We start from the raw sequence: 11,210 nt of genomic DNA, 5'->3' as shown, positions 1-11,210 counted from the left end.
TCTCATTTTTAATTGATCAGACATGATTCATGTTCTCCTTTATTATGTGAATGTCTGTTTGCCTGTGTCCAATCCACATCGGTCAGGCTTTGTTTGATTTGCAGTATGCGAGACAGTAACCCTAGTTGACTCCCGCTAAACCTGAATTCTATAAGTGCAGACAGGCGTTTGCTCGATATGACACCCACCCCTTCTATAAAACGTATTCTTTCAGATTACATTGAATGCTCAAGAAAGGCTTTAGAGAGAGTGCTGAGAGAATAGACACTTCATCTTGTTATACTTCAGATGATACTGATACAGACTGTCTGGTCAGAGTTATACCCTGTAGTCACCTTTAACAGCTCAAAACGTTTCTTTGACACCCACTTTAACATTAGACCATGCAGTACTAGAGCATCATGAGGAGCCTATGTCAATACGAGAGGCCAATAGACCTGGCGTTATGGCAGAAAGCCTAATCTTTAAAAAGAGATTTAATTAAAACTCCCCCCAAAGTATTTTTAAAAGGAGCTACATGTCATATCTTTGTGGCCAGCAAATCTCTTGTCAAATTGACTGGGGCTGAGCGATTTGTAGAAGTACTGCACGCACACGGATTGTGCTACAGTCTGTGGCACAATCGGTTAGCGTGTGGCCTCAGGCCCAGTCAATTTGACAAGAGCCAGTCCGTCTTTTGTTGACAAATAAGAAGGCTGCACCATTAGAATGCAATGTTGTGTGGGCCTCTAATACACATGTTGTGGTAAAATATTGTGAAACACTATCATTCCACTATTACTGTCTATACGGTATATTAAAAACATTCTGACATTTCTAATGATTGTTTTCAGGACATAAAAGTAACTTTTTGGTACCCAGCCACTGTGGCAGGAAGATATACCCAAAATAAATCTACCAGGCTAAATATTTTTTTCACTTAAAATAAACACAAAAAACTGATGAGCATGCTTTGTAATGTTTCTAAAACAATAAATATATTACTAGTAAGTAGTAAAGTGGTATATTGTTTAATTTCATTTTTTGTGACCCAAGTCTTTTAACCAAAATATCACAGACAAAAATGTGCCAATGTTTCTGCCTGTGAGATCGAGTCTGACCAGTAGAAGCGTTGTCTTCTCTTCCCTAGCAGTTGAAACTCAAACATAGAAAAGCAACTTAGCATGTGAACAAAACAATGTAAAAAGCCAAGAAAAACAAGGACAGAGTATCACTTCAGTAGACTTTATTTTCAAGTAAATTAGACCAACCTTTATACCTGTGCACAGCGCTTCTAAAATGTAATCTTTCACTCAGCTCTTTACGTGCGCACAGCCCCCAGCCAGACAGCGTTGCAGCGCGAGGCGGAACAAGCTATACATCACCAGCTATGAAACAAAACGGCAGAAATCCTTTGAAAATAGCTACTGCAGCATTTATTTTACTATAAATGTGATCAAACTTGACTATTTTTTATTCACAAATTCGAGTGAAATGCTCGCACTGTGGAGCCCTGTCCACCCGCCAATGTGGCTGGTGAAATAGACATCTTACCCAATTCCAAAAATCGACCCACATTTGTCAGGTGTTCATTTTAGGCGCTGATTGTTTGCCTCCATTTATTGGGATTGTTGGACATCGTAGTAATGGTTCTCTTCAACGGGTGGTGCCGAAGGATCCATCCCACTCTGCTTCATTTGGACGGCGATGTCAAATAGGTAGTCATAACATTCACACCTGGGACACACGGATAATCCATTACCACACAAACCTCTGGAAGGCACCAATCACGCATTTAAAAACAGTGAATATATGTCTGTCTACACACAATCATGCCACACGTGGAGCAGTGATACATTTAGTCTAATGACACATTCACAGTAACACTTATACAAGCATTAATTGTATACTATTTATAATTATTAGTTAATCACTTATATAAACATTAATTGTGTTACTTCATAATTATTCATGAACTCACATGGTCTTGGCCTTCTCCCAGGACTCCCCCCACACGTAGACGCCGTGGCGCCGGACGAGGACAGCACAGGAGTCTGGGTACTGCTCCATGGCCAGCGCCATGCGCTCCTTCAGGTCCTGCTCCTCCGGGGTGTTCTCAATGATGGGCACCACCAGCGTTTCATCATATCTGCACACACACACAGTCAACGTGGGTGTGTGTGCAGAATGCATAGTCATAGGGCCACTATCTAAAATCAAGTGTCAGTTTCCCCTTAGTGAAAATGTGCCAAAGTTTATGGGAGTTACAAGGTAACATTTGGATTTTCCATAAACTGCCGTCGCTGGACTTTTTCAGTGCATACATTCACACTACAGTCCATTGAGCACTCTGGCTGGATGTTTTCACGCCTGTACTTTCAACATGAAAGCACAACTACTGCACCTAGCCACTTACCCACCTGTAGTTGGTGCCGGAGGTGCCCTTGCGGATTCCCTTGATCATCTCCTGGTGAGTTATGCGGAACTCCTTGCCGGGATAAAACAGAGTTGCCATGACGGCAGCCTTGGAGTGGGTGTGGATGACGGCCTGAGCCGCTGAGGAACAGGAGGGAGACAGTTAGCATGTTGGCCTATTAGGTCTGTGGGTTTAATACAATACAGCCTCATTCCATGCCTCAAAGATGTTGAAATAGGGCAACTAAATATATTAGCTAGCCAGTGACAGACCATCAAGCAGTGACATCAGCTCCTCTGACACCTAACGTATGGAGCTAACGCTTACGACAGCTGTGGTTGTTGTTGTGAAAGTGGGTTTGTTTCCAAGGTAAGCTGTAGAACTATAGACACAGACCTCACCTCTCAGTGTAGGCATTCATGAACAGAGAGACCTCACCTCTCATAGTGTAGGCATTCATGAACAGAAACCTCACCTCTCATAGTGTAGGCATTCATGAATAGAGGGGTGCACTGGCTCTTCTTCAGCTTCTTCCAGGGGGGTGGGCAGCTGATGTCCCTCTCCTCCACGTCACAGACAAATATGTCATCTGGCTACAGGGTGCACCAAACACACACACACACGAGAAACATTTACATATATCTCCAGAAAACTGGTCAAACTAAGTAGCCCAAGTTGGATCTATGACGATATGAAAGCAAAACACCAGTCCAGCTCACCTGTATTCTCTCCTTCTGGACTCCAGACGGGGCAATGTAGATCTGATCTCTAGGTAGAAAGAAATGGGGAGGTGAATGTTCATTAGCTAGCCTACATATACATAGATTTTTGTTTGCAGATTCTCTTTGCCATTTTTCATGGCGGGCTGCCATGTTTAACTAAAGAACAAGTCATGTATGAGGTTTAGAATTAAAAAATGATCCAACAATATTAAATAAGAGCACTTACCCACGTCTCAAACTTAGCCCTCCCCCTGTCCCAGTAACCCAGCCGAGTTGGTAGAAAGAACGACACAACTCTGGGATGAGAACCCGTGGATGTTCCTTGTCCTGAAACAAGGTGGTGGGGACACAGTACATTACCTAGACATGTATCATAAAGACCCTTCATTTACCTTCAGGGGCTTGTGCAAATGATATGAAGGTTGTGATGTGGCCTCTCCTCATGCTTTATGGCTCTCAAACTGGAGCCGTGTGTGTTCTCTCTCTCCCTGTTAAAGTCCCCTCTGTTGTTGCTCTCTAGCTACCTTGCTTTGGACTTCCCAAAATATCTTCCTCCGACTTCCCTCATTGCTTCATTATACTCTCCCTCTACTCCCCCTCACTTTCTGTCCAGCCTACAATTTAAAGTGTGTATCTAGCGAGCTATTTGTTTGCAATTTCTGAATGTAAGACTTGTTTTAAGATTGTTAGCTGGCCTAGTTAGATCACCTGCTAATGTTAGCAGCCTTTCTAACGCACCTGAGACTCCGTCGACTCTGAACCATTTTCCTTGTCTTCATTGGTGGCGTCACAAACAGATGCCATTTTCTTTTGGACAGCTGCAGAACGATCTGCTTTTTCAACCGTTCGAACCAGATTCTTCTTGCGAGTTTTATCTTTTTCAACCGGTGGAACCAGATTCTTCTTGCGACCACGTCCTGGGAGGTTGACTACAATTCCATGGACAGCATGCTTCCTGATAACATTGCGAACTGTGGAAACAGCAATCCCAAGGTCTCGGGAGATGGATTTGTAACCTTGCTTAAGCCCATGTTTGGTTATAATCAAATTCCTGACATCCTCAGACAGTTCTTTCCCCTTCACCATGTTCACAGTGGTAACGTTATAATGAAGCGGAATGTCCTGTTTTCTCTTTTCTAAACTGGTTGAATGGCTATTTTTACCTTACTTGTAACTTACCACAGTACACGTGTGAACAACGTTTTTTTTCAATTGTAACTTATTTTTGAAGACGTATTGAAGTATTTGTAAAAAACGTACAAGGGTGTCAATACACTAGAGCGCAACTATAACAGGCTGGCCAAAAAGCAAACTAGATAACTAGCTAACGTTAGGCTCTGGGTAACTAACTAACAGCTGCTACTTTAGCATGCAAACACACGTGACGTTATTCCTCCTCAACGAAATCTAACAAATGGAAATTTAACAACATATCGTTTAAATACAATATTTCACCACCTGTTTAAATGGAAAAATCCAGTTTTATCGCGTTTTAAATACCTTTGTGTGTTTGTTTGAAAGCAGGGGGTTCGTCATAAGTGCGACAGGATATAGCAAGGACCTCCAGATCTCTTGCACGTGGCCTTGTATTGTGCCTGAAGACAATTATCGAATAATCGCAGAGATCTTTGATAATCGGCTAAAATGAGATTACGCAATTCAAAATCAAACGTGTTTCATTATTTGTTCATATTTGAGTTAGAACAAGTATATCATATATCAGGGTAATTTCTACCTGGAGAGGGTGGTGCACAAGTATAACTAAGCACTAGGTGGTAGCAGAGCCCAAATAAATGAAACCACATTTATGGCAAGGGCAGGTATTTTTTTATTGTCTAGTTATGAAAGTGGTGTCTCACTTCCCGACTAGAGTCCCCAATTTACATCATGGTGCTTGCAGGCTGCAGTCTAATTACAGTGCAGATGCCTACTAATATATTATATTATTATTATATTTTAGTCATTTAGCAGACGCTCTTATCCAGAGCGATTTACAGTTAGTGCATTCATCTTAAGATAGCTAGGTGGGACAACCACATATCACAGGCATATAAAGTACATTTTCCTCAGCAACGTAGCTATCAGTAGAGTCCGAGCTAGAACGAGTGCAAGTTCTTGTTAAGTATGTTTTTGGGGGGGCGGGGGATTATTTAAGATACTGTTTGAAGATGTTTTCGGAAGATGGGCAGGGACTCTGCTGTCCTAGCTTCAGGGGGAAGCTCGTTCCACTATTGGGGTGCCAGGACAGAGAAGAGCTTGGACTGGGCTGAGCGGGAGCTGCCCTCCCGTAGGGGTGGGAGGGCCAATCTGGCAGAACGGAGTGCTTGGGTTGGGGTGTAGGGTTTGAGCGTAGCCTGAAGGTAGGGAGGGGCCGTTCCTAGTGCTGTTCCGTAGGTAAGCACCATGGTCTTGTAGTGAATGCGAGCTTCAACTGGAAGCCAGTGGAGTGTGCGGAGGAGCGGGGTGAAATGAGAAAACTTCGGAAGGTTGAAAACCAGGCGGGCTGCAGGGTTATATTACTGTACAGTTGTGGTCAAAAGTTTTGAGTGACACAAATACAAATTTTCACAAAGTCTGCTGCCTCAGTTTTGATGATGGCAATTTGCATATACTCCAGAATGTCATGAAGAGTGATCAGATGAATTGCAATTCATTGCTGCAAAGTCCCTCTTTGCCATGAAAATGAACTTAATCCCCCCAAAAACATTTCCACTGCATTTCAGCCCTGCCACAAAAGGACCAGCTACCATCATGTCAGTGATTCTCTCGTTAACACAGGTGAGAGTGTTGACGAGGACAAGGCTGGAGATGACTCTGTCATGCTGATTGAGTTAGAATAACAGACTGGAAGCTTTAAAAGGAGGGTGGTGCTTGAAATCATTGTTCTTCATCTGTTAACCATGGTTACCTGCAAGGAAACACGTGCCGTCATCATTGCTTTGCACAAAAAGGGCTTCACAGGCAAGGATGTTGCTTCTGATAAGAGTGCACCTAAATCAACCATTTATCGGATCATTAAGAACTTCAAGAAGAGAGGTTCAATTGTTGTGAAGAAGGCGTCAGGGCGCCCAAGAAAGTCCAGCAAGCGCCAGGACCATTTCCTAAAGTTGATTCAGCTGCGGGATCGGGGCACCACCAGTGCAGAGCTTGCTCACGAATGGCAGCAGGCAGGTGTGAGTGCATCTGCATGAACAGTGAGGCGAAGACTTTTGGAGGATGGCCTGGTGTCAAGAAGGGCAGCAAAGAAGCCACTTCTCTCCAGGAAAAACATCAGGGACAGACCTGATATTCTGCAAAAGGTACAGGGATTGGACTGCTGAGGACTGGGGTAAAGTCATTTTATCTGATGAATCCCCTTTCCGATTGTTTGGGGCATCCGGGAAAACACCTTGTCCGGAGAAGACAAGGTGAGCGCTACCATAAGTCCTGTGTCATGCCAACAGTAAAGCATCCTGAGACCATTCATGTGTGGGGTTGCTTCTCAGCCAAGGGAGTGGGCTCACTCACAATTTTGCCTAAGAACACAGCCATTAATAAAGAATGGTACCAACACATCCTCCGAGAGCAACTTATCCCAAACATCCAACAGTTTGGTGACAACCAATGCCTTTTCCAGCATGATGGAGCACCTTGCCATAAGGCAAAAATGATAACTAAGTGGCTCGGGGAACAAAACATCGACATTTTGGGTCCATGGCCAGGAAACTCCCCAGACCTTAATCCCATTGTGGTCGATCCTCAAGAGGCGGTTGGACAAACAAAAACACACAAATTCTGACAAACTCCAAGCATTGATTATGCAAGAATGGGCTGCCATCAGTCAGGATGTGGCCCAGAAGTTAATTGACAGCATGCCAGGGCGGATTGCAGAGGTCTTGAAAAAGAAGGGTCAACACTGCAAATATTGACTCTTTGCATAAACTTAATGTAATTGTCAATAAAAGCTTTTGACACTTATGGAATGCTTGTAATTATACTTCAGTATACCATAGTAACATCTGACAAAAATATCTCATAACACTGAAGCAGCGAACTTTGTGAAGACCAATACTTGTGTCATTCTCAAAACTTTTTGACCACGACTGTATCTTTCAGCATTTTAGAGGATAGTGTAGCTGTGACATGAACTCTTCATAACAAACATTTCCATCTATTCCTGCAACCTGAACCATGACCATTAGGACTTTAATATAATGTTGGTTTACAACCCTGTTGTAGGCCTTTCCATCCCAGGGGGAGGGATGTTCCCTTGGGACAGCTTTTACTTCACCAAAGTCGTCCTTAGATACATTGTTTTTATAATTGACAGATGACCGTGTTTGTTATCAAGAAACATTTTCCACAAGTCTGCCTTTTGCTTTTTTTGTTTTTTGGACTGATAGTGTGCAGTAGTAGGATATCATGGGGAGGTAGCCTATAGATGGCTGGGGTGAAAAGTGTAGGGGTAGGACCAGGCCAATAGGGATTTCTAGGTTCTCGTCAGACAGGATAAAACGCCTTGTGTTGACAGAAGTGCAGGGGACATGTGATAAGCATTGGATCGTTGCATGGTGAAGGCTTAGGCCATCACTTAGGGAGTGGATATTTAAAGGCATGTTAACAGGCATGTTCACCAACGCTGAGTTTCCTGACAAGGACCAGATAAGACTGATTTAGACACAGTCTTAATGTATACTACGGTTATGCTACGGTGATACTAGGTGTTAAAAAGGCCAGCTCTTATGTAGCAGTTACATCACCCCTAATCTACTAGTTAGTTGTACTTGCCCAACACCCCTTATTTTCTCATTAGTGATACCTACAAGTCACCCCACTTGTATCAGCCAATCACAGTCCGCCATTCCCTGTGCACCTACTGAACCTCGCTGCTGTCTGCAGAGTGAGATCGCGGTCAGAAGAGAATGGACTCAATAATACTTTTAGCAAAAAATGTTTATCTTTAATTTACAAACCTGTATAAACTATGAGAATAGAAAGGTTCAGAACTTTAGATACTTTTAGTATCACCATAGTATACATTAAGTATGTGCCTAAATCAGCACAGTTGAAAAATATATGGCAAATAGAAATCCAATATGGATGGTGTTCAGAGATAGATGGGAGAGGTTGAATGGAGCTGAAATGGTGGGACTAATAACAACAAGATAACTCATGTAAAATATACTGTGTCCGTAAAATGTATATAGGTTCAGAACTTTTGTGAAACAGCACAGTTAAAAAATATATGGCAAATAGAAATCAAACTGGATGGACATCAGCAATAGATGGGAGAGGTTAAGGGTGTTGCTAAGGCGGTCAAGTTCATATTCACCATATTTATGAGGTATTTCCCTTTCACGTGTGTCATGCTACTGCTAGCCAGCTAAGCCAGAATGTTAGCCACTAATGCTAGCTCGTTAGGCTTGGTGATGAAGCTCACGTACCCTTCTCAAGGGAAATATATTCTGTTTGTGTTGTCTGTTTATGCATATAGCTGTGTTTATGTACATATACAGTCTTTATGTAGCCTCATGCTACCATGAGCTGTATGTAGCCTTATGATGTACGTATGTAGCCTAATTTAGCCTGTGCTTTTCCTCGTGGCGCAGTTGCTGTTCCACGTCGGTCGTGGTCTTGTGCACATGCGCAGACCTTAGTTACATGGCAGTCATGTTTCAGTTGTTATACGCTTACCAGTAATTGGGGCCTTAGTCCTGTAAGTGTATTCTACCAGCTGTGTGTATTTGGCTTTGCCCCGTACGTCGTCTGTAAGCTTGTATTTATGCTTATTCTTTTCTTGTATCTTTCCATTGAACAACTTTTAGGAGTGGGGCGTGTTGAACCCAATACCTGCAATAAACCTGTTCTGAAAACATGTGATTTGTTCTTGCCGGACCGTCCTGTGGTGGCTGAACCTTGTCCACTACCACCCATACCTCTCTACTAGTTATGTTCTACATGGTCCTCCCCAATCAGCATTTAGTATTGCTCACTATGGTTGAAGTCTTTCACTTATAATCTTGCTCGCTTGCTCGCACACACACACACACACACACACACACACACACACACACACACACACACACACACACACACACACACACACACACACACACACACACACACACACACCCTAGCCACAAGTAACCATATACAGGAAACTTCAGTTAATATGAAGCATGTTTGGAAATTCCCCACAGGATTAATGATCATTTCCTCATCCTCCTTCCAAGTTACAGACATCTCTTTCCCCATCCTCCTTCCAAGTTACAGACATCTATTTCCCCATCCTCCTTCCAAGTTACAGACATCTCTTTCCCCATCCTGCTTCCAAGTTATGGACATCTCTTTCCGCTGAAAAAGCAATAAAAACATGTATTGCAGTCACACATGGTTTGTTCTACTGGAGAAATAGGTAAATTGTGTGTCTGTCTGTGTGCATGTGTGAATGTCATGCATCCCTCCATCCGTGTGTGTGTGTGTCTGTCTGTCTTTGGTGTGCATGCATGTTTAACCGGTGTGAAATGACTAGCTAGTTAGCGGTGCGCACTAGTAGCGTTTCAATCATTGACGTCACTTGCTCTGAGACATTGAACTAGTTGTTTCCCTTGCTCTGCTTGGACCATGGCTTTTGTGGAGCGAGAGGTAACGATGCGTTTGTCAGTGTGTTCAGAGAGTCCCTGGTTCGAGCCCAGGTTGGGGTAAGGAGAGGGACGGAAGCAACACGTTACACATGGAAGGTGTGTGCGTGTAGGAGCAGGACTATACGTTTTATTTTCTCTCAGGCTGTTTAAAGCTTCAAAGGCAGCACCACCCCGACCAGGAAGTGATGACAATCCTGCTGAAAGTCAGAGGGGGTGTGGTGGACGAGACGGGACAGGTGTCTTCTACCCAGCCCACACATGTTTAGTCATCTGAGAAACACACCTCTCTACGTAGATGCTGCAACTGAGTCATCCTGACTTCCTGTTGGTCCTGACCGGGCCACCAAAGACCCTCTATTCCCATCAGGTACTGCAGCTCAATGACTATAGAGGAGAATGGGGCATGTTGAGCCATTTTTTACATTCAGCATCACTACGTCAAGTGAAATATAGCATTCTTTCTAACAAAGTTATCTACAGTACACATATATCAGGATATTGTGTATCCCTGGAAATAATCATAATTTATGTAAACATAACAGTTTTGAAAACATAGCTTATCCACAAAAGTGGTCTATTGACATAACTTGGCGCGGGTATGAGGTAGGCTGAGTATAGGGACAGAGTAGGTTGAGCTGCCTTTAGGGGAAGTGAGTAATGGTGTCCTGTGACATTGGGGGTGATGGTGCTGGTAGGTCAAAGTTTAATTCATGGAATGGGGATGTGGTATATTGTATATCTTAAATGTATGCCTACATTCAGATATAGATCTCTCTGTTCAATATCACTTACCCTTCCATTTCTTGACCAGTTGTCTGGGACAGGGATGTTGTTTCGATGTGCCAATTCGTAGGCAAGTTCTCTGCATTTTAGGCTACTAAACCCATGAAAATGGTCCGTGAGATTCTTTGTTTATCAAGCTCAGACTCCATGTCACCAGATAAGACCTCTGCTACTCTATCTTAGCCTCTCTTTAGCACAGGTACATGTTCATGTTATTTTTTTTATCAGTGTACCTCTTCAGAGTCATTCAGTCTCTTTGTTTCATCCCGTGCTGCTGCTCTAATAGACTTCTTCCCTTCTCTCACCTCCTTGGCGGCTCCCTCAACAACGTCAAGGGGGACTAGACCCCTGCTTTTTTTTACGTTTGTATACATGGGACATGATGATGTCTGCTCTGTAACAATAAAAATGCACTATCTTTAGTTTTAAAAATATATATACTATGCATATTATGCATAAAACGGACCAAATGTAATCATCATTTGTATAGGTTATGGTGGCCATTGGCTCAACTTACCCCAAGGCAAACATATATACTATATTAGTCCACACAGCTACAAGGATGCAATTTTCTGCTAGGTTTAGGACCTCGTATTGTAGCTTATAAGAGACCCCAGCTGATGTATACAGATGTAGGATCTTAATTTGAGCCAGTTTGCTACAGCAGGAAAATAATCTTGCAGCAAC

The 11,210-nt window shown here is 43.0% G+C and overlaps 1 protein-coding gene across 3 annotated transcripts; it reads right to left on the bottom strand.

Moving 5' to 3' along the window:
• Positions 1 to 1,210: 1,210 nt before the first annotated feature.
• Positions 1,211 to 4,859, bottom strand: LOC311125627 (methylthioribulose-1-phosphate dehydratase-like). Of its 3 annotated transcripts, XM_084199660.1 has the most exons (8): positions 4,618 to 4,859; positions 3,856 to 4,112; positions 3,344 to 3,444; positions 3,115 to 3,163; positions 2,871 to 2,988; positions 2,400 to 2,535; positions 1,961 to 2,128; positions 1,211 to 1,716 (listed from the first exon to the last, which is right to left on the bottom strand). In XM_084199660.1, exons 2-8 carry the CDS (start codon positions 3,919 to 3,921, stop codon positions 1,599 to 1,601), a joined length of 756 nt encoding a protein of 251 aa, XP_084055786.1. In that variant the 5' UTR covers positions 3,922 to 4,112; positions 4,618 to 4,859; the 3' UTR covers positions 1,211 to 1,598. The 3 variants fall into 3 exon arrangements, with proteins under 3 accessions (XP_084055786.1, XP_084055787.1, XP_084055785.1); XM_084199661.1 differs by lacking the exon at positions 3,856 to 4,112 and having other exon boundaries at positions 1,212 to 1,716; positions 4,618 to 4,858; XM_084199659.1 differs by lacking the exon at positions 4,618 to 4,859 and having other exon boundaries at positions 1,212 to 1,716; positions 3,856 to 4,286.
• Between the last annotated feature and the right edge of the window lie 6,351 nt (positions 4,860 to 11,210).

This window comes from Coregonus lavaretus, assembly GCF_964263955.1.
Source record: "Coregonus lavaretus genome assembly, contig: HAP1_SCAFFOLD_227, whole genome shotgun sequence".
Classification (NCBI taxonomy): domain Eukaryota; kingdom Metazoa; phylum Chordata; class Actinopteri; order Salmoniformes; family Salmonidae; genus Coregonus; species Coregonus lavaretus.
This window is presented reverse-complemented; position numbering and strand designations above follow the sequence as displayed.